Source organism: Bos taurus, chromosome 3, assembly GCF_002263795.3.
Source record: "Bos taurus isolate L1 Dominette 01449 registration number 42190680 breed Hereford chromosome 3, ARS-UCD2.0, whole genome shotgun sequence".
Taxonomy (NCBI): Eukaryota; Metazoa; Chordata; class Mammalia; order Artiodactyla; family Bovidae; genus Bos; species Bos taurus.
The window spans coordinates 101308032-101333814 of NC_037330.1; the positions used below are offsets into that span (position 1 = coordinate 101308032).

The 25783-nt window shown below is 45.4% G+C and overlaps 1 protein-coding gene across 6 annotated transcripts in view; it reads right to left on the minus strand.

The window, feature by feature from the left end:
• ARMH1 (armadillo like helical domain containing 1) overlaps positions 1-25783 on the minus strand; it is a 62575-nt gene that overhangs the window by 15667 nt on the left and 21125 nt on the right. For all 6 annotated transcript variants that reach the window (XM_059884861.1, XM_005204853.5, XM_005204856.4 and 3 more), the window contains 4 exon segments: positions 22346-22414; positions 20545-20711; positions 19179-19375; positions 16415-16499 (listed from right to left, as the gene is read on the minus strand). In XM_059884861.1, coding sequence (XP_059740844.1) covers positions 16415-16499; positions 19179-19375; positions 20545-20711; positions 22346-22414 — 518 coding nt within the window.

Genomic DNA, 25783 nt, shown 5'->3' on the forward strand with positions numbered 1-25783 from the left:
CACCAGGGAATCCCAACCAACTCTTTGTGACCCCACGGGGGCTATACAGTCCATGGGATTCTCCAGGCCAGAATACTGAAGTGGGTAGCAGTTCCCTTCTCCAGGGGATCTTCCCAACCCAGGGATCAAACCCAGGTCTCCTGTATTGCAGGCAGATTCTTTACCAGCTAAGCCACAAGGGAAGCCCTGAAATACTTGGAGTAACAGGCAAACTTGACCTTGGAGTACAGAATGAAGCAGGGCAAAGGCTAACAGAGTTCTGCCAAGAGAATGCACGGGTCATAGCAAACACCCTCTTCCAATAACACAAGAGAAGACTGTACACATGAAGATCACCAGATGGTCAAGACTGAAATCAGATTGATTATATTCTTTGCAGTCAAAGATGGAGAAGCTCTATACAATCAGCAAAAACAAAACCAGGAGCTGACTGTGGCTCAGATCATGAACTTCTTATCGCCAAATTCAGCCTTAAATTTCAGAAAGTAGGGAAAACCACTAGACCATTCAGGTATGACCTAAATCAAATCCCTTACAATTATACAGTGAAAGTGAGAAATAGATTCAAGAGATTAGATTCGATAGAGTGCCTGAAGAACTATGGACAGAGGTTCGTGACATTGTACAGGAGGCAGGGATCAAGACCATCCCCAAGAAAAAGAAATGCAAAAAGGCAAAATGGTTGTCTGAGGAGGCCTTACAAATAGCCGTGAAAAGAAGAGAAATGAAAGGCAAAGGAGAAAAGGAAAGATATATCCATTTGAATGCAGAGTTCCAAAGAATAGCAAGGAGAGATAAGAAAGCCTTCCTCAGTGATCAGTGCAAAGAAATAGAGGAAAACAATAGAATGGGAAAGACTAGAGATATCTTCAAGAAAATTAGAGATACCAAGGGAACATTTCATGCAAAGATGGGCTTGATAAAGGACAGAAATGGTATGGACCTAACAGAAGCAGAAGATATTAAGAAGAGGTGGCAAGAATACACAGAAGAATTGTACAAAAAAGATCTTCACAACCTAGATAATTATGATGGTGTGATTGCTCACCTAGAGCCAGACATCCTGGAATTCAAAGTCAAGGGGGCCTTAGGAAAAATCACTATGAACAAAGCTAGTGGAGGTGATGGAATTCCAGTTGAACTATTTCAAATCCTAAAAGATGGTGCTGTAAAAATGCTGCACTCAATATGCCAGCAAATTTGGAAAACTCAGCAGTGGCCATGCTGCTGCTGCTAAGTCGATTCAGTCATGTCTGACTCTGTGCGACCCCATAGACGGCAGCCCACCAGGCTCCCCGTCCCTGGGATTCTCCAGGCAAAAACATTGGAGTGGGTTGCCATTTCCTTCTCCAATGCAGGAAAGTGAAAAGTGAAAGTGAAGTTGCTCTGTTGTGCCCGACTCTTAGCGACCCCATGGACTGCAGCCTACCAGGCTCCTCCATCCATGGGATTTTCCAGGCAAGAGTACTGGAGTGGGTTGCCATTGCCTTCTCCTATACAGTGGCCATAGGACTGGAAAAGGTCAGTTTTCATTCCAATCCCAAAGAAAGGCAATGCCAAAGAATGTTCAAACTACTGCACAATTGCACTCATCTCACACGCTAGCAAAGTAATGCTCAAAATTCCCCAAGCCAGGCTTCAACAGTACATGAACAATGAACTTACAGATGTTCAAGCTGGATTTAGAAAAGGCAGAGGAACCAGAAATCAAATTGCCAACATCTATTGGATCATCAAAAAAGCAAGAGAGTTCCTGAAGACATCTATTTGTGCTTTATTGACTGCCAAAGCCTTTGACTGTGTAGATCAAAACAAACTGTGGAAAATTCTTAAAGAGATGAGAATACCAGACCACCTGACCTGCCTCTTGAGAAATCTGTATGCAGGTCAGGAAGCAACAGTTAGAACTGGACAAGGAACAACAGACTGGTTCCAAATTGGGAAAGGAGTATGTCAAGGCTGTATATTGTCACCCTGCTTATTTAACTTATATGGAGAGTACATCATGAGAAACGCTGGGCTGGATGAAGCACAAGCTGGAATCAAGATTGCCGGGAGAAATAGCAATAACCTCAGCTATGCAGATGACACCACCATTATGCAGAAAGTGAAGAAGAACTAAAGAGCCTTCTGATGAAAGTGAAAGATGAGAGTGAAAAAGTTGGCTTAAAAGTCAACATTTAGAAAACTAAGATCATGGCATCTGGTCCCATTGCTTCCTGGCAAATAGTGGGGAAACAATGCAAACAGTGAGAGACTTTATTTTGGGAGGCTCCAAAATCACTGCAGATGGTGACTGCAGCCATGAAGTTAAAAGATGCTTGCTCCTTGGAAGAAAAGTTATGACCAACCTAGACAGCATATTAAAAAGCAGAGACATTACTTTGCCAACAAAGGTCCATCTAGTCAAAGCTATGGTTTTTCCAGTAGTCATGTCTGGATGTGAGAGTTGGACTACAAAGAAAGCTGAGTGCCAAAGAATTGATGCTTTTGAACTGTGGTGTTGGAGAAGACTCCCTTGGACTGCAAGGAGATCCAAACAGTCCATCCTAAATGAAATCAGTTCTGAATATTCATTGGAATGACTGATCTATAGCTGAATCTCCAATACTTTGGCCATCTGATGGCAAGATCTGACTCATTGGAAAAGACCCTGATGCTTGGAAAGATTGAAGGTGGGAGAAGGGGACAACAGAGGATGAGATGGTTGGATGGCATCACCGACTCAATGGACAAGAGTTTGAGTAAACTCCAGGAGTTGGTGATGGACAGGGAAGCCTGGCATGCTGCAGTCCATGGGGTTGCAGAGAGTTGGACACAACTGAGCAACTGAACTGAACTGAATTGACAGAGCAAATTCCTAGGCAGGTTGAGAAGTCCAGGGTCCCCGAGGAGGAGAAAAGGGTCTGGGGCTCTCAAGGAGGAGATAGGGCTCTGGAATTCTCAAGGAGGAGGAAAGGACAGATGTTTTTTCCTATATTCCTTAGTAAGGATTATATAACAATAATGAATCCTGCTTGAGGACATGTTTCTCCTTCCGGAAAACCTTCTGACTAATCCTGTTATCTTAAAATGTATATTATGGGAGTGGGTCTAGTAAGGTCTTTACAACCTTGAGACAGTCTTTTGCTTTATTGTTATTACCAATTAAAAAGTATATAATTTTGTTGCTAAGACTAGGGATTGGGGCACTTTCCATCCCCTTCTGATGTCTGTGTCAGAAGCTTTGTCTGTCCCTTTCTCACTTTAATAAAACTCTGCTACACAAAAGCTCTTGAGTGATTAAGCCTGGTCCCTGGTCCCAAAGTGAAATCTTCTTCTTTGGAGACCACAAATCTGACACCATTTACTGTAAATCATCATCTTGGGCACTCATCTGGGATCTTCAGAACAAGGTAAGAACACTCAGAGCTCTAGACTCTCTGCTTTCTCAGTATACACGTTTCCTGCTTTACTTTACTAACTCTACAGGGTGCCTGTGTGAATGAATGCATGCCCTGCTTGAAGCAAGTGATGAGCCCTGCTCTGCAGTTTTGCGGTGCCTCATAATGACTGAAGGCAGCCCCAGAAAGGAGAACCCTGTCGGGGGATTAATCTGACCTGCCAATGTCAAGAGGCACCCAAGGTCCCTGTGAGGGGAGCGACCAGAAATGGGTGAAGCGTGTGGACTGAACTTTCCTTTCTTGGTCACCTTTTCCTGGTCTCTTTGACCATTTCGTAATTGCTTGGGGAACTAGAACTGCTAACCTAATCTGTCGGATTAGGACTTTCAAGGGACTTGTGACCCATGCTGTTACTATGTACTTTTACCTAGACCCCGTGTATGGAAGCGCCAGCCTTGCTAGGAGCCAAAAATTACAAGAGTACATTTGGGAGTGAGGCCAAGCTCTAGCTCCAGGAATGTCTCTCAGGCTAGAGGTCTCTCTCTTGGCTGCCTGCCTCAGGGGCCAGAGACCTAAAAGTGAGTCTTTGTTATGGCTGTGCCTCCGATCTATGTAGATAGAAGCACTGCTGGTGACCATAAGGTTTTTGAGGACACGGGTTGGGAATTGCAGGACCTGGTCAGATTGAAAGTGCAATGGGCTTCTTCCTTTGGTAGCACTAGCTCTTAGTGGACCGGAGGAGGCTCTTCAGTGGCTTTTGTCCCAACTCCTTAGATATTATTTCTGTGGAATCTGTGGGAATGAACTGGAAGGACTGACCCTAATAACTCAAGGACAAAAATAACTTTTTACTCACTGGCCAGCCCTTCACCATCTCTTTTGCTATCACTTGTACTGGTGTGGTGATGCTTGGAAGGAACATATTGGTTTTATGTTTGTACTGGTTTTATTGTGGTCAGGAATATACTCAGGGTCATGCACAGGCACTCAGGAGATGAATGTTTCCCCGAGCAGCCTTAGCTTGGGAGGCATTCTGGAAGGTTACTTTGATTGCACCCCAGGTGGCAACAGAGGTAAGCAAGGTTTTAACGGTGAGGAACTGGACGTCAGTCAAGGATGCCATCAGGTCTACCCCTGGCGCATCTCCACCCCGTCTCGGTGGTAGAGCCAGGAGGGACGAGTGCGGTGCCTGCACTGGTAAGGGACAGACTAAGTCTGACCAGGGAAGGAGAGCTTCGGTGTAAAGTCTGTCCATTCCCCCATCTAGAGCAAGGAGGGATACCTCCAGTAGAAAGATGCACTGGTCGTTTTTTTCCTCTCTTACAGATGGGAGCTAACAATTCCAGCCTCACTCCTTTGAACTGTATCTTGAAAAACTGGGACACGTTTGATCCCCAGAGTTTAAAAAAGACATGCCTGATCTTCTGTGATACTGAATGGCCATGGTATCCATTGGAGGATGGTGAATGGTGGCCGGTTGGAGGGTCTCTTAATTATAATACTGTTTTACAATTAGACTTGTTCTGTAGAAAACAAGGGAAATGGATAGAGGTAGCATATATGTTGCCCTTTTTCTCTCTGCGAGACATGGCGGACTTATGTCCTAAGGGTATAGATTTGGATATGAAACCTTCAGCTCCCTCTAGTCCTCCTACTTTGCCCCCATACCCGGGGCTCCAAACTGAGCAAACTGAAAGTCAGGGAACACACCCAGGAAGGGTTGTCTTGGTCTCAGTAAAAGCCCAAACTTGAGATTCAGACCGCCCATTTAGAGTTCCAAACAACCCCAAGGGCCTCACCAGCAACCTATAGCGTATCTGAGCAGAGAATTAGATGTAGTGTCACCTGGGTGGCCACTCTAAGTATAATCGTGGCAACTGCTTTATTAACACTTGAAGCTCTCAAAATAATCAATGGGTGAAATCTTACTGTACTGACTTCTCATGATGTGAGTGGAATCTTTAAGATTAATACTTGGATGACAGATAGTAGGCTTCTTAAATATCAGTCATTGTTGTTAGAAGGACCAATAACTAAGCTCAAAGTTTGTGGAAATTTAAATCCTGCCACTTTCCTTCCTGAGAAAGAAAATGAAACACCTGATCATGATTGTTCCCAGTTTCTAACTTTAAACTATGCAGCTCAGGAAGATCTAATGGATACCCCATTAGACAATCCTGACATGGAAATATTTACAGATGGCAGTTCTTTTGTTCGGCATGGGAAGTGTAAAGCAGGTTATGCCGTGGTGATGGCTGAACAGGTTTTAGAAGCAAAATCTCTCACCCAGGAAATGAGTGCTCAGCTAGTGGAGCTTGTAGCTCTGACCTGAGCTCTAGGGTTAAGCAAAGGGCAGCAAGTAAATATCTACACTGATTCTAAGTATGCTTATTTGACTTTACGGGCTCATGCTGCAATATGGAAAGAAAGACAGTTTAAAATGGCAACAGGAGAATCTGTTAAGCATTTCAGAGAGATTGAGAGACTTTTAACTATGTATTGTTCTAAAGAAGTAGCTGTTATCCATTGCAAAGGGCACAGCAGGGATGGGAGTAAAGTAGCCTAAGGTAATCAGCTGGCTGACTGTCAAGCCAGGAAGGTGGTGCTTTGTGAAACCCCTTCACTGCAGACGCCTTTGATCTGAACAGGTCCTGTGGAACAGGAAAAACCACACTATACTAAGGAAGAATTAAAAAGATATGAGAAAAGAGGAGCAAAGATTACCAATAAAGGATGGTTACAGTCCGAGGATGGATGATTAATAATTCCTGAAAATGCTCAATGGAAAATTCTTAAGGGTTTATACCAGAGTTTTCATTTAGGTATTGAGAGTACTTACCAGATGGCTTCTCGTTTGTTTGAAGGTAGAAGTGTAATGAAAACTTTAAAGAACATTATCAAAAGATGTGAGGTGTGTCAGAAAAATAACTCAAACACTGAAAAGCTAGCAAAATCTGGGTTACAACGAAGTGGAAATATCCTGGAGAGGACTGGGAAATTGGTTTTACTCAAACGCCAAAAGCTAATGGGTATTCTTGCTTACAGGTTTGGGTGGATTCTTGCTTACTGGATGGATCGAGGCTTTTTCCTGTCATAGTGAACAGGCTAAGGAGGTTATAAGAATTTTAATCCATGAAATTATTTCCAGGTTTGGCCTGCCACAGAGCCTTCAGAGTGACAGTGGCTCAGCCTTTAAATCTGCTGTAACTCAGGGGGTGTCAAAAGCTCTAGGAATAGAATATTACTTACACTGTTTCTGGAGACCCCAATCCTCAGGAAAGGTTGAAAAAGCTAATGACATTATTAAGAGACATCTGCGCAAATTAACTCAAGAGATGCAGGACAATTGGTTTAAAGCTCTACCCATAGCTTTAATGAGGGCTTGAACTGCTCCCCCAAAGGAGGAACTGTCCCCCTTTGAATGTATTTGAATGTAAGGGTCTTCTTACGCACAGACATTGTTATAGACCCTGAAGCCTTGGAATTAGCTAATCATGTAACTCAGCTCTCAGCATTTCAACAGGCATTAACGGAACTCTGGGAGGTGACTCCTGACCCAGCCTCTGAGTCAAGCCAGCCTCTCTTTGAGCCAGGAACTGAGGCCCTGATAAAAACATTGAGATTTGGGGGCCAATCCCTTGAGCCCCTCTGGGAAGGCCCTTGCCAGGTTATTCTTTCTTTTCCCACAGCAGTCAAAGTGCCAGGAATTGATTCGTGGGTACATCACACTCAAGTTAAGAGGTGGCACCCTGACCAGAACTAAGTGATGTCATTTTACGTCTTTACTTGCTATGCTCTGGCTTTGTACTTTTCAAATGGGCCTGATAATCTATGTCAGCCTGCTTCTGCTGACTGCAAAAATCCTGGGTCTGCCGTTTGATCCTCAAGACAATGACTTCCTGTCCTGGGCTTACTCCTATGCTGCATTCCACAATCGGTCTAACTGCTGGGTCTGCAGACCACTCGCCTCTTCATCAGTGGAAGGCTTCCTGTGGTGGGTTTCTCCACTTCAAGGAAAGGACTTCTTCAACTCTGCGAACACCTTCACCAACAACAATCATATGTGATGCCTCGTCTTGATCTGATGACATCTAACAATCCTAAGAGGGACTGGTTTAACATATTGTACCTTAACTATGGACATAATGTGACTTTTAATTTTGATTAAGCTTTAACTTGGCTTAATGACCGTTTTGCCTTATATCTGCAACTGTAAAACAGGGTTTGTTTCTAACTGTCTGAAAGCTTTTAAGTTACAAATGGTTATCCAGGCTCCTATGAGTGCCACGGCCACCTCCAACTATTACTTGGGGATCCTGGATCAGAGACTCTTAATATGAGGGTTAGAAGAATATGTTGCCTTAACAATTTAGGGATGGAAGGAAGTAGTTATGGAATGAAATGACGCTCCTTTCCCTTGGCAACATAATTCTCCTAAAAGAAAAGGGGGGAATGAGAGAGTCAATTCCTAGGCAGGTTGAGAAGAAGTCCAGGGTCCCCGAGGAGGAGAAAGGGGTCTGGGGCTCTCAAGGAGGAGATAGGGGCCTGGAATTCTCAAGGAGGAGGAGAGGACAAATGTTTTTTCCTACATTCCTTAGTAAGGAGTATATAATAATAATGTATCCTGCTTGAGGACACGTTTCTCCTTCTGGAAAACTTTCTGACTAATCCTGTTATCTTAAAATATATATTATGGGAGTGGGTCTAGTAAGGTCTTTACAACCTTGAGACAGTCTTTTGCTTTATTGTAATAACCAATTAAAAAGTATATAATTTTGTTGCTAAGACTAGGGATTGGGGCACTCTCCATCCCCTTCTGATGTCTACATCAGAAGCTTTGTCTGTCCCTTTCTCACTTTAATAAAACTCTACTACACAAAACCTCTTGAGTGATCAATCCTGGTCCCTGGTCCCAAAGCGAAATTTTCTTCTTTGGTGATCACAAATCTGACACCATTCACCATAAGCTATCAACAGGATGGTGGGTTAGCCTAGGTGATCACAGTGGGAACAGAGAAGGTAAGTGGAGGCAGAGCCTTGAGGACTTGACAAGGATGGAATGGGTGGGAGGTGAGAGAAAGTCGGTCATCTGGTATCAGTCCTATACTTTTTCTTGAGCAATTGGGTTGGTGGTGGTAGCTTTTACTGAAAATAGGAGAAAGAACAAGTTTGGGGAAGAAAATAAGACAGGAGGGAAGGGGGTAGGGCACAACTTTTAAAGAATGACATGGGTGTTGAGAAAAACAGGATAGGACAAAAACTGGTTACACCCTACTAGGCCCAAGATGGTGAAAGATTCAACTTCCAGTAGACTTTGAGCTTCATTATACACTCATTGTAATACGTTCAGTTCAGTTCAGTTCAGTTCAGTCCCTCGGTCGTATCCGACTCTTTGCGATCCCATGAACTGCAGCACGCCAGGCCTTCCTGTCCATCACCAACTCCCAGAGTTCACTCAAACTCACATCCATCCAGTCGGTGATGCCATCCAGCCATCTCATCCTCTGTCGTCCCCTTCTCCTCCTGCCCCCATTCCCTCCCAGCACCAGAGTCTTTTCCAATGAGTCAGCTCTTGGCATGAGGTGGCTAAAGTATTGGAGTTTCAGCTTTAGCATCATTCCTTCCAAAGAACACCTAGGACTGATCTCCTTTAGAATGGACTGGTTGGATCTCCTTGCAGTCCAAGGGACTCTCAAGAGTCTTCTCCAACACCACAGTTCGAAAGCATCAATTCTTCGGTGCTCAGCTTTCTTCACAGTCCAACTCTCACATCCATACATGACCACTGGAAAAACCATAGGCTTGACTAGATGGACCTTTGTTGGCAAAGTAATGTCTCTGCTTTTCAACATGCTATCTAGGTTGGCCATAACTTTCCTTCCAAGGAGTAAGAGTCTTAATTTCATGGCTGCAGTCACCATCTGCAGTGATTTTGGAGCCCCCAAAAATAAAGTCTGACACTGTTTCCACTGTTTCCCCATCTATTTCCTGCCGGGAGCCGGCATATTGCATGTTGAGTGCAGCACTTTCCACAGCATCGTCTTTCAGGATCTGGAGTAGCTCGACCAGAATTCTGTCACTGCCGGTGGCCAGTGTGAGGAACTCCGCCCATGGCAGGGGTCATGGGGAGGGAGGCTCGGCATGTGCGGGGGCGGGATCGAGCTTCATGAGTCCCCCTGGAAATTCTCGAGCACATACCCCCGGGACCAGGGTCTGCCTACTTTCTGCTTTGGGCTTTCGCCTGCACCTCTGACTTTACGGGGGGCTGTCCCCCGCTGCCTCTCTCTGAAAAAAGAGTTGGCTTGCAGTTCCGGTTGATAATTCCTGGGTGTGACAGTGTTTAACCTGCAAGCTCCTTTGGAAGTCCTCTAGCCTGCCTGAATAGGTTTTTCCGGCCGCATGTGATTGTTCAGAGCCTCCCAACTGTGAGAGGCAGGAGATGTTCTAAACTGTCTAAACACAGATTCTTTTGAGTAGTTGGAAGATTGATTGGAAATTGTATTGGTGAAGGGATTTTCACTTATTGGGCCAATGTTTGCTGCTGAGTTTCCGTGTCCCTTGCCTGCTGTGTCCCTGGCAGTGTATTGATTGATATAATTGGTGTAAGTAGTGGCTTTAATGTTTGTAACCTGGGACCCTTGAGTTGATTCTTTTTCTTGTTATAGCCCACCACACCTTTGCGCTGTGGGAATGCAACTTTGTCTAATGCTTTTGGAGGGTGGCTCCTGACCAATCACGTTTAGAGAGAGATAAGTTTTCTGAAGAAAAGGTCTTGGAATGTTGACAGGCCTCCGGGCCAGAGGATGATGCAGATCACCTAAGCTTTTGCATATGATGGGTTTGCGGGCAGAGGGCCTGGCTTGCTGCCTGACTCTACCCCTTCCCCCATTATCCTCTATGCATAGCTTGGGGTATAAAAACTACTTTGGAAAATAAAGTGCGGGCCTTGTTCGCCGAAACTTGGTCTCACCATGTCGTTCTTTCTCTTACCTTCTGGCTGAATTATTCAGCCTCTTTTCTCCACTGAATTTCCTCACTGAGCTATCCTCATTCTAGTACTCTTTATATCCTTAATTAACGTTTAATTAAGCAGTTGTTTCCTGATCTTCGCCTACGCCGTCTCTCCTTCGAATACCCTGGATCAGCCGGGGCTGGTCCCCGGCAATTTCCCATGAAGTGATGGGACTAGATGCCATGATCTTCGTTTTCTGAGTGTTGAGCTTTAAGCCAACTTTTTCACTCTCCACTTTCGCTTTCATCAAGAGGCTTTTTAGTTCCTCTTCACTTTCTGCCATCAGAGTGGTGTAATCTGCATATCTGAGGTTATTGAGATTTCTCCTGGCAATCTTGATTCCAGCTTGTGCTTCTTCCAGCCCAGCGTTTCTCATGATAAGTTAAATAAGCAGGGTGACAATATACAGCCTTGATGTACTCCTTTTCCTATTTGGAACCAGTCTGTTGTTCCATGTCCAGTTCCAACTGTTGCTTCCTGACCTGCATATAGGTTTCTCAAGAGGCAGGTCAGGTGGTCAGGTATTGCCATCTCTTTCAGAGTTTTCCACAGTTTATTGTGATCCACACAGTCAAAGGCTTTGGCATAGTCAATAAAGCAGATTTTGAAATAGATGTTTTTCTGGAACTCTCTTGCTTTTTCCATTATCCAGCAGATGTTGGCAATTTGATCTCTGGTTCCTCTGCCTTTTCTAAAACCAACTTGAACATCTGGAAGTTCACGATTCACATATTGCTGAAGCCTGGCTTGGAGAATTTTGAGCATTACTTTGCTAGCACGTGAGATGAGTGCAATTGTGCGGTAGTTTGAGCATTCTTTGGCATTGCCTTTCTTTGGGATTGGAATGACCTTTTCCCGTCCTGTGGCCACTGCTGAGTTTTCCAAATTTGCTGGCATATTGAGTGCAGCACTTTCACAGCATCATCTTTCAGGATTTGAAATAGCTCAACTGGAATTCCATCACCTCCACTAGCTTTGTTCATAGTGACGCGTCCTAAGGCCCACTTGACTTCACATTCCAGGATGTCTGGCTCTAGGTCAGTGATCACACCATCGTGATTATCTTGGTCATGTAGATCTTTTTTGTACAGTTCTTCTGTGTATTCTTGCCACCTCTTCTTAATATCTTATGCTTCTGTTAGGTCCATGCCATTTCTGTCCTTTGTAATACATTAGCATATGCTAAATAATACACCCACAGGCCCCATGATAGCTCCAAGGCTGACCCTAAAAGGTCAAAAAATGGGTGGTGGCCCAATTGCTAGAAATCCTTACTCCTTCCCTCAAATAAATAATCCTCCCACTTAATAGCCTATGAAATGACCCAGCCCATAAAAACTAACCCCTCCTGCACCCAAGGGAGGCTCAAACTTTCTGAGTCTGACTGTATTCTGCCTATGGAAATCAAATCCTGCTTTCACTTTACTTTGACTCACTCTTGAATTTTTTCCTGACTCTCACTTGGTGGCCTGTCCCAGGGATTCTCCAGAGACCTAGGATATGATCATTCTCTTGTTCTCCTACAACAAAAATCAAGAGTTCTGTTTTGGCTATACATTTCAGATGTTATTAGACATTCATGGAGATTTCAGGGGAGAGATCAAGGCCAGAGGTACAGACTTGGTAGCTGAATACATAACACATTCATGTGGTGTGTAAAGCCATGGGACTAGACAAAAATCACTTTGCTGACAAAGGTCCATCTAGTCAAAGCTAGGTTTTTCCAGTAGTCACATATGGGTGTGAGAGTTGGACCATAAAGAAGGCTGAGCAACCAAAGAATTGATGCTTTCAAACTGTTGTGCTAGAGAAGACTCTTGAGAGTCCCTTGGACAGCAAGGAGATCAAACCAGTCAATCCTAAAGGAAATCAACCCTGAATATTCATTGGCAGGACTGATACTGAAGCTGAAACTCTAATATTTTGGCCATGTGATGTGAAGACCTGACTCACTGGAAAAGAACTTGATGCTGGGAAAGACTGAGGGCAGGAGGAGAAGGGGGCAACAGAGGATGAGATGGTTGGATGGCATCATTGACTCAATGAATATGAGTTTGAGCAATTTCTGGGAGATAGTGAAGGACAGGGAAGCCTGGCATGCTGCAGTCCATGGGGTCGCAAAGAGTCGGACATGACTGAGAGATTGAACAACAACAAACAAAATCACACAGGGAGAAGGTGTTGCTATAGAGGTGGGACATAGGCTGACCCAACAGTCTAGTAAGAGAAATAGTAAAAACCAGCAAAGGAGACTTGGTGAAACCAGACTGCAGGAGGAAAAATCAATATTGTATCACAGAAGCTGAGAGAAGAGAGTGAGTTGTTTTTTGACCAACTGGGTCAAAAGCAACTGTGAGATCATGTAGGAAGCAAATGGAAAAATGGAGCTGGAGGGGAACTTGAAGTCAAGGAACTTGGAACTGTGCATTCCTAAACAGGATAAATTAATCTTATTTTGGGGGGGGGGGTTATGTCTTTCACATATTGTTTAATCCATAGGTTAGCAAGGAGGGACTCATTTTGAAGATGGGTGATATGCAGCCTATTTTAAAAAATATTTAAAAAATTTACCAGCTTTATTGAGGAATAATTGCCATCTACAGAGCATGTCTACATGTGAATGGAGATGAACTGCCAGAGAAAAAGGGAGGGGGCAGCTTCAGAAGAGAAGACTGAGGGAATGTGCTTCAGAGAACAAGCAGAAGTGGGGGGCCTGTGATGGGAGCAGGGACAGTCAGCTGTACAGGGAAAAAGAGAGAAGGTGGGTGGCCTGCCAGGCAGGTTGGTAGGCTTGGAGGTGGGAAGGTGGGGTTCTCAGTGTAAAAGGAGGTGAAGTCATCTCCTGGCCTCTCCATCGCAGACACCCATGGCAAAGGACAAGGGTCACCAGGCCCTCTGAGCCTCTTCACCTTCTGTTCTCAATGGGACTCTCCCTGAGAGCCCACTTCCCCTGGAGCCTCCTCAGGGAAGGATGTCCTCCCCCTACCTCCACCGACCACCACACAGCACACAGGGCAGAGAGCACAGCCTCCATACCTTCTTCCTTCCAAACTATTCCTTTTTCTCCTCCAATACAAACAAAGGCAAACAAAACCCCAGGGCTTGGTATAGTACTTGGCACACCACAAATGTTCAGTCAATACTTGTTTTTTTTTTAAAGAAGAAACCAACCCTACCCTTACAAAGGTTAGTCCCTTCAGCCATATCGTCTGTGTCCCCTGATGTTGCCGTCATCCTGGGGGCGCGGGTTGGTGGCGGGGAGTGCTCCACCTTGGCCATGCAATTTGGTGTCCTCAAACTCAGAGAAATTAATCTCTGGTCGTCCTATCCAGTCACTGCTGTTAGGGCCTCACCTAAGGCCCGTCAGACCTTCCCGCCCCCGCCCTTGGCGGAGTTGCTGTGGAAACTGAGAACTGTATGCCTGCCTGCTAAGTCGCTTAAGTCGTGTCGGACTCTTTGCGACCCCATGGACTGTAGCCCGCCAGGCTCCTCTGTCCGTGGGGATTCTCCAGGCAAGAATACTGGAGTGGGTTGCCATTTCCTTCTCCAGAGAACTGTATTCTTGCCTTTAACTTCCGCTCCACCCATCTTGTGAAAGAGTTCCCCCTAGTGGACAATCAATGCACATGCAAGCTCTGAATTCCCAGGGACACAAAGACTATTTTGAAAGCGCCTAGTAAAAAAAAGGAAGAGTAATTCTTTCATTCAACAGACGTTTCTTGTACTCTGTTATGAGTCTGGCTTATCTGAAATTATTTTTAGGTGCACAGTTTTGCTGTTATCACACCAGCAGACATCAAACCAAGAAGGCAGTCCAAAGCTTCAGGCCCCTGCGGCCTCTGACAGAATAGGTTGTTACCTAATAAAAACAGAGGGACTCAAGATGGGGTCCAGTATGGGAAGAAGGTGGGCCAGTTCAGCTCTGGAGGGCTTTATTGGAAAAACTGAAGCTAAGCCATATTTTCCATAAATTTATTCAACAAACTTATAGTGTGTACCACCCTTTTTTTGTCAGGCCCTGAGCTGGAGAAAGATGAATCAGACCCCATCCCAGGCCTGAAGCTGCTCACTAATACAGTGTGCATGGGAGGACTCCTTCTCTCATCCACTCAGCAGACATGTACCCAGGACCTAACCTACGCTGGGGACTGTGCTGAGGGTATTAGGAGCAAGTGACACGAGCTACAAGAAAACTGTTCACTGTCTATGTAAAGGGCGGTATATTCTGGAGATAACTGCTCCAGGGGAGGGAGGTGCTGGAGGGGAGAGGGGTGCAAGGTGGGAAAAGGATGCAGGCTGACATTTGGATAGGGTTGAAGACAGGTCTGGAAAGGCCTCAGTGAAGGAAGCTTAAGCTGGGAAGTGATGGATGAGTGGGAGTGGTCACTTTGCCACATGGAGGTGGGGCGAGGGGAGGGAGGTCACAGAGCCACACAATCTAGTCTTCTCCAGGTTGTATGATTAAGTCTCCTGACATGATTCTACCGCCAGCTCACTCCCTTGCTCCAATGCCGGCTACAACCCTCTACTGGGCCTGATCTTGACCTAGGTGCCTCCACCACTTCACTCCCTCACTGGTGACTCCTCCCCAGCTAGGAGACTGCTCCAATTCCAACATGGCACTGCTAATCAACATAGGCTTCCATGTATCCCTGCAGGGGTCAAACAAATACAAAGTAGACAGTGCTGCTGAAGGCAAGATAAGACAGACATTCAATTTCAACACTGCTTCTGAAAAAATAATCTAGGCTGGAAGTGAACCCCAGGATCTCAGGTGCATACCTTAACTCCAGTGCCTGTATACTCTTTCTGCCCACCCCCAGGCTTCCTGGACCTGAGGGTTCAGCCTGTCCTCCTGGACACAGGTGGCCCTTCCTATCTGGCAGGCCTCCCTGTCCTGGCCTCCTTGGCTGGGCCACCTAGGTGGTCCCCAGTCATGTCCCTCCTCTCTCTTGCTGGGGCCTCTCTCCCCAGCTAGATCAGCACAGTCCATTTTGCTGTCTGAACAAAGGCCTTCCAGCTGGCCTCCAGCCTCTAGTCTCCCTGCAGTGCTGGCTCGCAATGCCATCTGGCATTCTAGGAACTCCACGATCTGGTCCTGGCCTACCTTCCTAGGTCTTCCTGGAGTGAGACCTCTACCAAACCTCCACCAAATGGCCTCCCTGCCATTCCCTAGACACATCTTGTACTTCCCCGTGTCTAGGCCTTGACACCAGGCTCCTTTCCAGAATGCTCTCCTCCCCTTTCTACCTTCCCTAATCTTCCCATCTCGAAGGCTCATCTCAAATACCACCTTTTCAGAGAATCCCTCTTTGATCTCTCCTGTTGAAAACAGAATCTCCCTTTTCTGAACCATTGTAGGAGCAGGGAAGAAAAATAATATCCTATAAACACCTGCCATGTGCTACATTTTAAAAGCACAGGCTTTGGAGTCAGACAGCTCTGGTTTGAATCTGGTTAGCTGTATAAACGTGTGTAACAGCATCCTTCATCTCTCTGTGCTTCAGTGCTTTAGCTTGAAAAACATAAAAATGCCAACCCCCACCATTCATTCATTTGAACATTTGAATATCTAATATGTGCCAGAATCTATACTCTTGTGGTTATTTTGAGAATTAAATGGAATGATGCATGGAAAGTGGCTGGCGCATAGGCGACCCCAATAAATAAAAACCTATTAATACTACCATTATTCAATCTAGTTTCTTAGAAGAACAGTCCTCAGGGTGATTTCTATTGGAGGGGATGTGCCACATAAGTCCGGGAACCAGAGCCAGCCCTGGACCCAGGAAGATTTTAACAACTGCAAGAGCATGTGGCTGATTCCTAGTGCAGAACGTGACTGTCATTTTCTGCATAACTTGCCCATCAGTACCAAGGTAGCACCTTCCGTCTGCAGAGGCTGTCTCGGACACTCAATAAGGCTCTTTGTGAATAGGAGAAAACGTCTCAGAGCCAGTCTGCCCAGTTCTCGTGGCCACCTTCGGCCATCTGGAGCAGACCCGCCCATCTCCCTTACCTTCATACTGGACTTCCAAGTGCATCGTGCAGAGCACCTTCAGCACGCAGTCCACGATGCTGGGGTGTGTGGTCCCGATGATTGACTGGCAAGACAGACAGGGGAACAAGGTGGTTACTCTTTCCATCTAGTCCAACTGAGAGAAGTGAAAAGCTGACTTCCAAACAGCCAGGTGGCCTGGCTGAATGGGGAGTTGGCAGGGACAGGCGAGCAGCAGTGAGTCACAGGGCCTTGGCCCCCACACTGAAGAGGTTCATTTCTTCTGGAGAGGAGGGGTGGAGATGGGCAGCCGGAAATCTCCCGAGACTCTGCCAAGGTTGCCACTGGACCGCCTGGCTCAGGAGGCACTCAGTGGAGGCTAGCCGGCCATTGCTAGAAGTGCAGACACCAGTTGGCCATCTGGGATGGGCACAGGCCCGAGAGAAGGGAACTCATCTAAGATCCTAAGTCTCTTCTTCAGCAAGACCTCACCCAATCAGGCAGCCCCCCGCCCCGTCTGCATCTTCCACCCCTGCCTGCGCATAGGGTTCCTGTGCTTCGGCGTTAAACATCCTCACACTCACCCAGCTTCAGTGCAACTGCCCTTCAGCTCTGTCTCTTCTCACTGCTGCTCGCTCCCTCTTTATACCTAAGCTTCCGAGGGGAAGCCACGTCTCTGTCCTCCATGTATCCTTTGACAGGAGGCTATAATTTTTGTTTTCCTGCCATTGAATAGTCCCCCAATTCACCAAAACCTTTCCTGCTGGGCCCAGGTCTGTTGTACCCACACAATCTCTCTACTGTATTTGAGCCAGCCGATCATGTCCTGCTTCTTGAAACTCCTTTCCATTCATTTTCACAGATCTGTGCTTTTCTGTTCTCCTTCTACGGCTTCTGGTTCTTTTTCAAAGAGGCAGCATGGTATATGGGGAGAATAAGCTCTTGAGGTAGAGCTGGATTTAATAGTCACTTAGTAAATATCTTCCATGTGAGGCCTTGAATAAGTCACTGAACATCCTTCTAAGGCTTGGTTCCATCACCCGTTAAGGGGATAATAGTCCTTGTCTCCATCAGCTATTGTGAAGACTGAAAGAGACAGTGTAAGTAAAGCCCTGAGCACAGTGAAGGAGGCACTGAAAACATGGGAACTGGAAATAATAATGCTAATTAGATTTTTACTGGTCTTCTTCCTGAGCTCATCTCTCAAATGTTGGTGGTGTTCCTTCTCTTCTTACTTGGTACACTCTACCTGGGTGATCTTACTTACTTCTACTCTTTCAGATACCACTTCTCCACTCAGAAACTCCAACAAAAGGCCATCTTCATTTCGAGTCTCTCTGGAGCCTCAGACTTTAATTTCCTGCTGTCCTGTGGGCGTCTCTACTAGATGTCCCCAGCAGTGATTCCTCAGTGCAGCTAGGAATCATCATTGCCTGGGGAAACTTAAAGGCCCCCTGAAAGCTGTCAGATTCTCTGGGAGCGGGGCTCAGGATTTAGTATTGTTTGCACAAATGACCCATCTATATCTTTGCAACCAACTTGGCCTGCTGCTCACATGGGCCCTTGGAAGCCATTGAGACTCATCAAGTTTATTGGGTAAAAACCTAACTCCTCCAAAATCAAATCCATGTTTCCTGTTCTCTTGGTGGAATACAACTCACCCACAAAGTCCAAAACTGGTGTCTTCTTGATGGCCTTTCTTTTTTGTTTTAAGATTTTTTAAAAAATATGGACCATTTAAGAGCGATGGGTCTTCATGGATGTGGGGCTTTCTTTAGTTGTGGGCTACTTTCTTTATTTGGGGGCTACTCTTCATTGCGCTACTTGGGCTTCTCATTATGGTGGCTTGTTGCAGAGCTTGGGCTTTAGAGGGCACAGGCTTCAGTATCTGTGGCTGTCAGGCCCTAGAGTGCTGACTCAGTAGTTATAGTACATGGGCTTACTCTCCTCGAGGCATGTGGATTCCTCATGGCTGAGGGATTGAACCTATGGCCCCTGCATTGGCAGGCGGATTCTTAACCACTGAGCCACCAGGGAACTCCCTAAAGTCTTTATTGAATTTTCTATAATCTTGTTTCTGTTTTATGTTTTGCTTTTCGGCCATGAGGCATGTGGGATCTTAGCTCACCAACTAGGGATCAAACCCCCACTCCTTGCATTGGAAGGTGAAGTCCCAACCACTGGACCACCAGAGAAGTCCCTCTTTGATCTTTTAGTTGTCTATCCGCCTGCAGCCCCTCCTGGAGCTGTACTGAGAGCTTTAGATGGTTCATCTCAAAACCTCTCTTGCAGTCATGGTGTTCCCGCCTCACTAGGCATGGTGTCTTCATGTGGTCATCACCATGCCCCAAAGCTGACCTTTCTGTATGCCAGGGCACCCAGAGGAAGGCAGGAGCCAATGGAAGAAAGGCAGTGTTCCCATGCATTGGAGATCTGGTTCCTTTCTTCACTTACATGCAGCCTACAATGGCACCCTGCTTCTTTCCCTATCAAATTGACTCCTTTAATCTTTTCTACAGTCCTTCCATCATCCTTGTTGCTTGTCTCAACCACTTTTAAGTCTGCCAACATCTTTCTGATCCTTAAGTAAACAGGACAAATCAGTCTGCTGGGAGACACGAACTCTGCCCTGCTCTGGCCTTCTGGAAATAACGCTGATTGAACAGCAGACAGGCAGTGGGAGGTTGAGCTGTTTCTCATGCCTGTGTGGAGTGCAACTGTGGAAGGTAATTGTCAGATTACTGAGTTGGAATCAGAATCACTGGAGTGTGTGGTCTGGGCTTACCTGGGCAGTCCTGAGTGTCTGCAGGGCCAGCTGCTGAGCTTTCGGGGATGCACACGGCAGCAGAGCTATCAGACCTTTGTACACTTGATTCTGGTACTTGGGATTACCGTGGATCAAAGAATCCAACAGGACCTGCACTTCTTCCTGAGTCTCTTCTGACTTGGACTTTGCTAAAAATTCTGCTATGGATCGTACACCTGAGCAAAGGAGAGAGGAGATGCCAGGTGGGAAGGGGTTTATGAAAAGTATCCTCACTTGAGGTTATATAATATGAGATAATAGGATTAAGATCTATTTAACCAGTCCTGTTCAAAGCAACATCGAGGCTCTGTTCTCATGCTGCATCACTGTTTTTTTCATCTCATGGTTATGTATCCGGAGGATTTTGTTTCAACCTAGGCATGTTAGCTTGTCAAAATGTTTTCAAATTTAAAATGGCTCTGCAAAATGCACAAATAAAACTTGCCTGTTTGATGGTTGTATGATAACTAACACGTAGGTAGCAGTCAGCACTAGATGTTTTAACAAATTCTACTATATTTAGTCCTGGAAACTACACTGAGAGAGAGGTGTTAGTCCCATTTTATGAATAAATACACCAAGGCTCAGAAAGACATGAGAGAAGGGCAGTGAGGGATGCACCTTAGAGAGGGGTGCGTGGAGACGGCCTCTCCCGTGCATGTCTCAAGCTGAGTGCTTGGGGAACACCCTGAAGTGACTGGGTGACTTCCTCTCCTAACTGCCCTGGAAGCTCTCTGAGGATAAGGACTGTATTTTATTTAGCTTTGTATTCCCAGCACCTTAGAGTATGCATGCGTGCTCAGTTGCTTCAGTTGTGTCCGACTCTTTGCAACCCTATGGACTATAGCCCACAGGCTCCTCTGTCCATGGGATTCTCCAGGCAAGAATAATGAGTGGATTGCCATGCCCTTCTCCAAAGGATCTTCCCAACCCTGGGATTGAACCTGCATTTCCTGTATTGCAGGTGGATTTCTTATCATTGAGCCACCAGGGAAGCCCAATTTAGTGTATACCTAGCACCATATTTAACAATTTTAGTTCAATTTTATTTCTAGAATTATTCACAAATGACTCAATAACTCTTTGCTGAATGGATGCATGAAAAAGGATATATTTGAAATGAAGTATTTCCAAAACGACCACGAAAAGATATGAGCAAATGATGAATCAGGAAAGTCATAAATCTCGGTCTTCTTGTGGTGAATATGGATGGGAGCTAAGTGAGTCCACTCTACAGAATGCTTCCTGTGCAGCCAGGTCCCTGGGACATTTTCCTCTAGCAGTTCTGGGGGTCCCCAGGGAGATGGGGGTGGGGAGTGACACCCTCGTCCTACATGATACCCACCGTAGCTTTCACAGATGAGCTCCTTGTACTTCCTGCCGGAGTTTGCAATCACCTGAAGTAGCTTGATGGATTCCTTCTTGTCCTCCTCCTTGATCTTATTCAATGCGAGTATTTCCAAGAGTGTTAGGACCCCTCCAACCTCAAGAAACTCTATGAGGTATCGATTACTGTCCAGAGAAATAGAAAAGTAGAAATAAGACACTTGTCAAGTTCCTTGGCACTAACCTTTCTAAGGTTATGATGCTTTTGAACTATGGTGTTGGAGAAGACTCTTGAGAGTCCCTTGGACTGCAAGGAGATCCAACCAGTCCATCCTAAAGGAAATCAGTCCGGAATATTTATTGGAAGGACTGATGCTGAAGCTGAAACTCCAATACTTTGGCCACCTGATGTGAAGAACTGACTCTTTGGAAAAGACCCTGATGCCGGGAAAGATTGAAGGTAGGAGGAGAAGGGGACGACAGAGGATGAGATGGCTGGATGGCATCAGTGACTCGATGGACATGAGTTTGACCAAGCTCTGAGATTTGGTGATGGACAGGGAAGCTTGGCATGCTGCAGTCCATGGGGTCGCAAAGAGTTGGACACGACTGAACCAAACTGAACCTTTCTAAGAGATCTCAAGGACCTTTCTTCATATAGTCCTCCTATCCAGGAAATTTTCATGGATAAAGTGATACAATAGTTAGGAAATTCTTCCTGCCAGAAGGAAATGTGAAAGTCAAATACAATGGCCATTTCCTGTGCTTGACTTTCCAACATCTGTGTCTCTTCTTGAAAAAACACCTCAACTGTCCCTTGGGGAATCACCCCTTCACCACTCATAAGCCGTGTGGTTTTTGGAGGGTGAGCAGATGACTGAACAGTATGTCATCCTGACTGTAGTAATTGATTTGGGGCCAGGTATAAGTTGGTGCAATGAGGCTCAGGATTTTCTTGGGAACCCTTGGGAAATACATGCTTTCTTTTTTTCACATGTTCTCTTAAAAATTTTTTTTTGGGGTTGCACTTCATAGCATGTGAAATCCTAGTTCCCTGACCAGGGATCAAATCTGTGCCCCCTTGCATTGGAAGTATGGAGTTCTAACCACTGGACTACCAGGGAAGTCCTACATGCTCTATTTTTGATGTGACTGAGCTAGAAGGATGCAAGTCTGGAGCGTCTGAAGACCACAGCACATGGAGGTCTATGAATATAGAGGAGAACAGAGCTGAGAAATGAAGAAAAAGCAGGAGTGACCAACTACTGATATTTTTTGGGTCCTTGGATCTAGTGAACCTGGAAATATGGATTTCCATCCTCCGGACATTTCAGTTAGGTGGGCTAATAATGTTTACATTTTCCTTGTCCAGTATGAGTTGAAAGTGAATGTTGCTCAGTCATGTCCAGCTCTTTGTGACCCCATGGACTATATAGTCCATGGAATTCTCTAGGCCAGAATACTGGTAGCCTTTCCCTCCTCCAGGGGATATTCCCAACCCAGGGATCGAACCCAGGTCTCCCTCATTGCAGGCAGATTCTTTACCATCTGAGCCATCAGGGAAGCCCAGGTCCAGTATGAGTTAGTTTCCTGTAATTCACAACCAACAGGATGCTGACTAGCAAAGTATCAATGGAGCACATGAGATGGAGAAGCAACTAGGCCAGGACCACAGGTGCGACCACCTCTGGGTCCATTTTCAGGGCTACTAGATACCCACCGATAAAAGAAAGTCAAGGTCCCATGGGGTGGGAATGCCAAGGACACCGTGAGCCCGGTAGGCCACTGAGACTCCAGAATCTCTCTAGAACAGAACTCACCTGCTTACAGCTGATAAGAAGACGCCAATGGACCTGAGCAGCTTATCTAAAGGCGAACCAGTCATGTAGCTGTATGACAAGTTAAAGAGTGAATTTCAGGGTGGTTTTCCGTCCTGTGTCTGATCCCTGATACCACCTATGGCCCAGGATGACCAAGAGCTGAACTGCGTCCTTTATCTGAGAGGGACTACTAGGTTGAAGGGACAGGTGGATGAGGGGTGCTGGCAGGCGTGTTCATGGTTCTCCAGGAAGCTCTTCTGGGGCAGTTCAACCACCCTGGCCCTGATGGGCTCTCTAGAGAGTAAGAGGCTCTGATGAATAGAAGGTGCAGGAAGAATGCTGGGGGTCAATTTCACAATCCTCCCTATGCCATGACCATTGTACCCTTGGGTCTCAGCACAGTGCATTACTTTGTACCTCATTCTTGGACTTCTCTAAAAAATAATCAGCTTCATCATTAATTTTCAATTTTGCCTTGCTCAAAGCTTTATACTGGAAGTCACTATCTTTATGAAGAATTGTGTGTCTTCCTAATAAGAACAACAGGAGATGGTGGAAAAATTAAACTCTGATTTAAAAGAACCTCAGTACTTAATGTTATTTTTTAATGTGAGCTTTTGCAAAAAGCTTCAATGTAATAAAGCACCCAGAGCACGCATCAGCTTGGATGCAAGGTATGAAATCAAGCCACAACAGAAGAGGAACCAGTCAACAATTACTAGGCTCATAACACATCACGGGCTCTTAGAACACTTAAGAAATTAGCTGAAATTATTGCAGCTCATGGAGGATGACTGAGAGCTTCCAAGACTGATAAAGGCTAATGTAATGGGTTGGAGGTAATGGTGCTTTGTTGGGAAGGGAGGGTGCATGAGGCAAATTATCTCTGCTGCACCCTGGTTCCCAGGGTGCCAATAGAAGTAGAGACAGATTGGCTCATTAGGAAAGGCTCTTTACTGCAAAAACAGTGTTTGCTCTGGAGCCAGGCTCCCCTGCCTGTTGCCATTGTAGCTGGGGCCAGGCTACCAGCTCATCACCCTGCTTCCCTGAAACCCATGCCCCCATTCCTGCCCCATGCCTCCTCAGTGCGGGCTGACCAACTTTTGACACCTTCTTTTTCCTCTGTCCCAGGCTAGCCTTATTATCATAACCACTCACTATATGTATTTCTGGTCCATTATTTCCAGCGATTAGTTCCAGAAGTTTGCCACTTCTGCCAAGCTATCAGCAGGAGCTAGCAAGTGCTAAGCATTCATTGTGTGCCAGGCCCTGTGCGAACGGCTTTGCCTGCCTGGTCTCAGTTACCCTGCAGTGGATGCTATCAGTATTTCTACTTTCTTCACAAGGAGATAACCGCAGACAGGTTATCATGACCTGTCCAAGGTCCCCAAGTTCACTGATGGAACTGGTATTTGAACCTAGGCAGCCTAACTCAGAGTCTGAGTTCTTACTGTCAGGCCATCCTGCCAGACGGTCTCCTTAGATGGTGTTGGAAGTGGGACCGTGGCAGGGAGACCCTGAGGTAGAGTGGATGATGTCTGGATTTGGGGCCAGTGTCTATCTGTGTAGCTGTGCTGTGCTGTGCTTAGTCGCTCAGTCGTGTCCAAGTCTTTGCAACCCCATGGACTGTAGCCCTCCAGGCTCCTCAGTCCATGGGGATTCTCCAGGCAAGAATACTGGAATGGGTTGCCATGCCCTCCCCATCTCTGTGCCTACTAGTAAATTATTCAACCTTTTCAAGGCTCATCCTTCTAATCTATAAAATGGGTCAGTACCAATCACCTATTAGGCTTGGTGTGAGGCTCAAATGAGATATTCGTATGGTACACAAAGTTCAGTGCTTAGAGCATAAAAAGACTCAATATATGGTAACTAATCATTTTTGCCATTATAATATATACATCCTTAGTTTTACTGATCAGTTCTGGAAGTTCAAGTTTAAAAAAGGGGTTTGAAGCTAAGGTGGAAGGAGGTGGCAGTCAATTTTATAAAACATGATGATGGTATATTGATTGGTTTTCCTTCAAATCCACCATAACTAGAGGGCTGGAGAGCAGTGGGGTGGGGGTCACTGATTCAAAATACAGCATTTTGAAGAGACATTCAAAATGCTATGTGTCTTCAGCCAGTCTGTTTTCTCTGTTGTATGACAAGGCCACAAAAAGTTAGGAAATTATAAAGTTCAGGTGTAGAAACTGCATATACAACTATATATTAAAAGCGTGGTTCAGGAGTTCCCTGGTTGCCTTTTCAGTCTCTGATCGGGAAATGAGACCCCACGAGCTGTGTAGTGTGACAAAACAAACAAACAAACACGTTGTTCATTCAATAAGCGTTGACTGAGTGTCGACTAAATGTCTGGTGCTCTGATTGATACTTAGGATATGGAGAAAAATGATACAATGCCTCAGTTAACCAGTGCAATGATTGAGGAAGAAAAGAAGAGGGCTGAAGAGAGAATTCTTGGAAACACTAACATTTAAGGGGTGGTAGAACTTCCAGATGTTCAAGCTGGATTTAGAAAAGGCAGAGGAACCAGAGATCAAGTTGGCAACATCCACTGGATCATCGAAAAAGCAAGAGAGTTCCAGAAAAACATCTACTTCTGCTTTATTGACTACGCCAAAGCCTTTGACTGTGTGGATCATAACAAACTGTGGAAAATTCTTAAAGAAATGGGTATACCAGACCACCTGACCTGCCTCCTGAGAAATCTGTATGCAGGTCAAGAAGCAACGGTTAGAACCAGACATGGAACAACAGACTGGTTCCAAATTGGGAGAAGAGTACATCAAGGCTGTATATTGTCACCCTGTTTATTTAACTTATATGAAGAATATATCATGCAAAATGCCAGGCTGGATGAAGCACAAGCTGGAGTCAAGATTGCGGTGAGAAATATCAATAACCTCAGATACGCAGATGACACCACCATTATGGCAGAAAACAAAGAGGAACTAAAGAGCTTCTTGATGAAAGTGAAAGAGGAGAGAGAAAAAGTTGACTTAAAACACAACATTCAGAAAACTAAGATCATGGCATTTGGTCCCATCACTTCATGGCAAATAGATGGGGAAGCAATGGAAACAGTGACAGACTTTATTTTGGGGGGCTCCAAAATCACTGTAGATGGTGACTGCAGCCTTGAAATTAAAAGACACTTGCTTCTTGGAAGAAAAGCTATGACCAACCTAGACAGCATATTGAAAAGTGGAGACATTACTTTGCTGACAAAGGTCTGTCTAGTCAAAGCTATGGTTTTTTCCAGTAGTCATGTATGGATGTCAGAGTTGGACTATAAAGAAAGCTGAGTGCCAAAGAATTGATGTTTTTGAACTGTGGTGTTGGAGAAGACTCTTGAGAATCCCTTGGACTGCAAGGAGATCAAACCAGTCAATCCTAAAGGAACTCAGTCCTGAATATTCATTGGAAGGACTG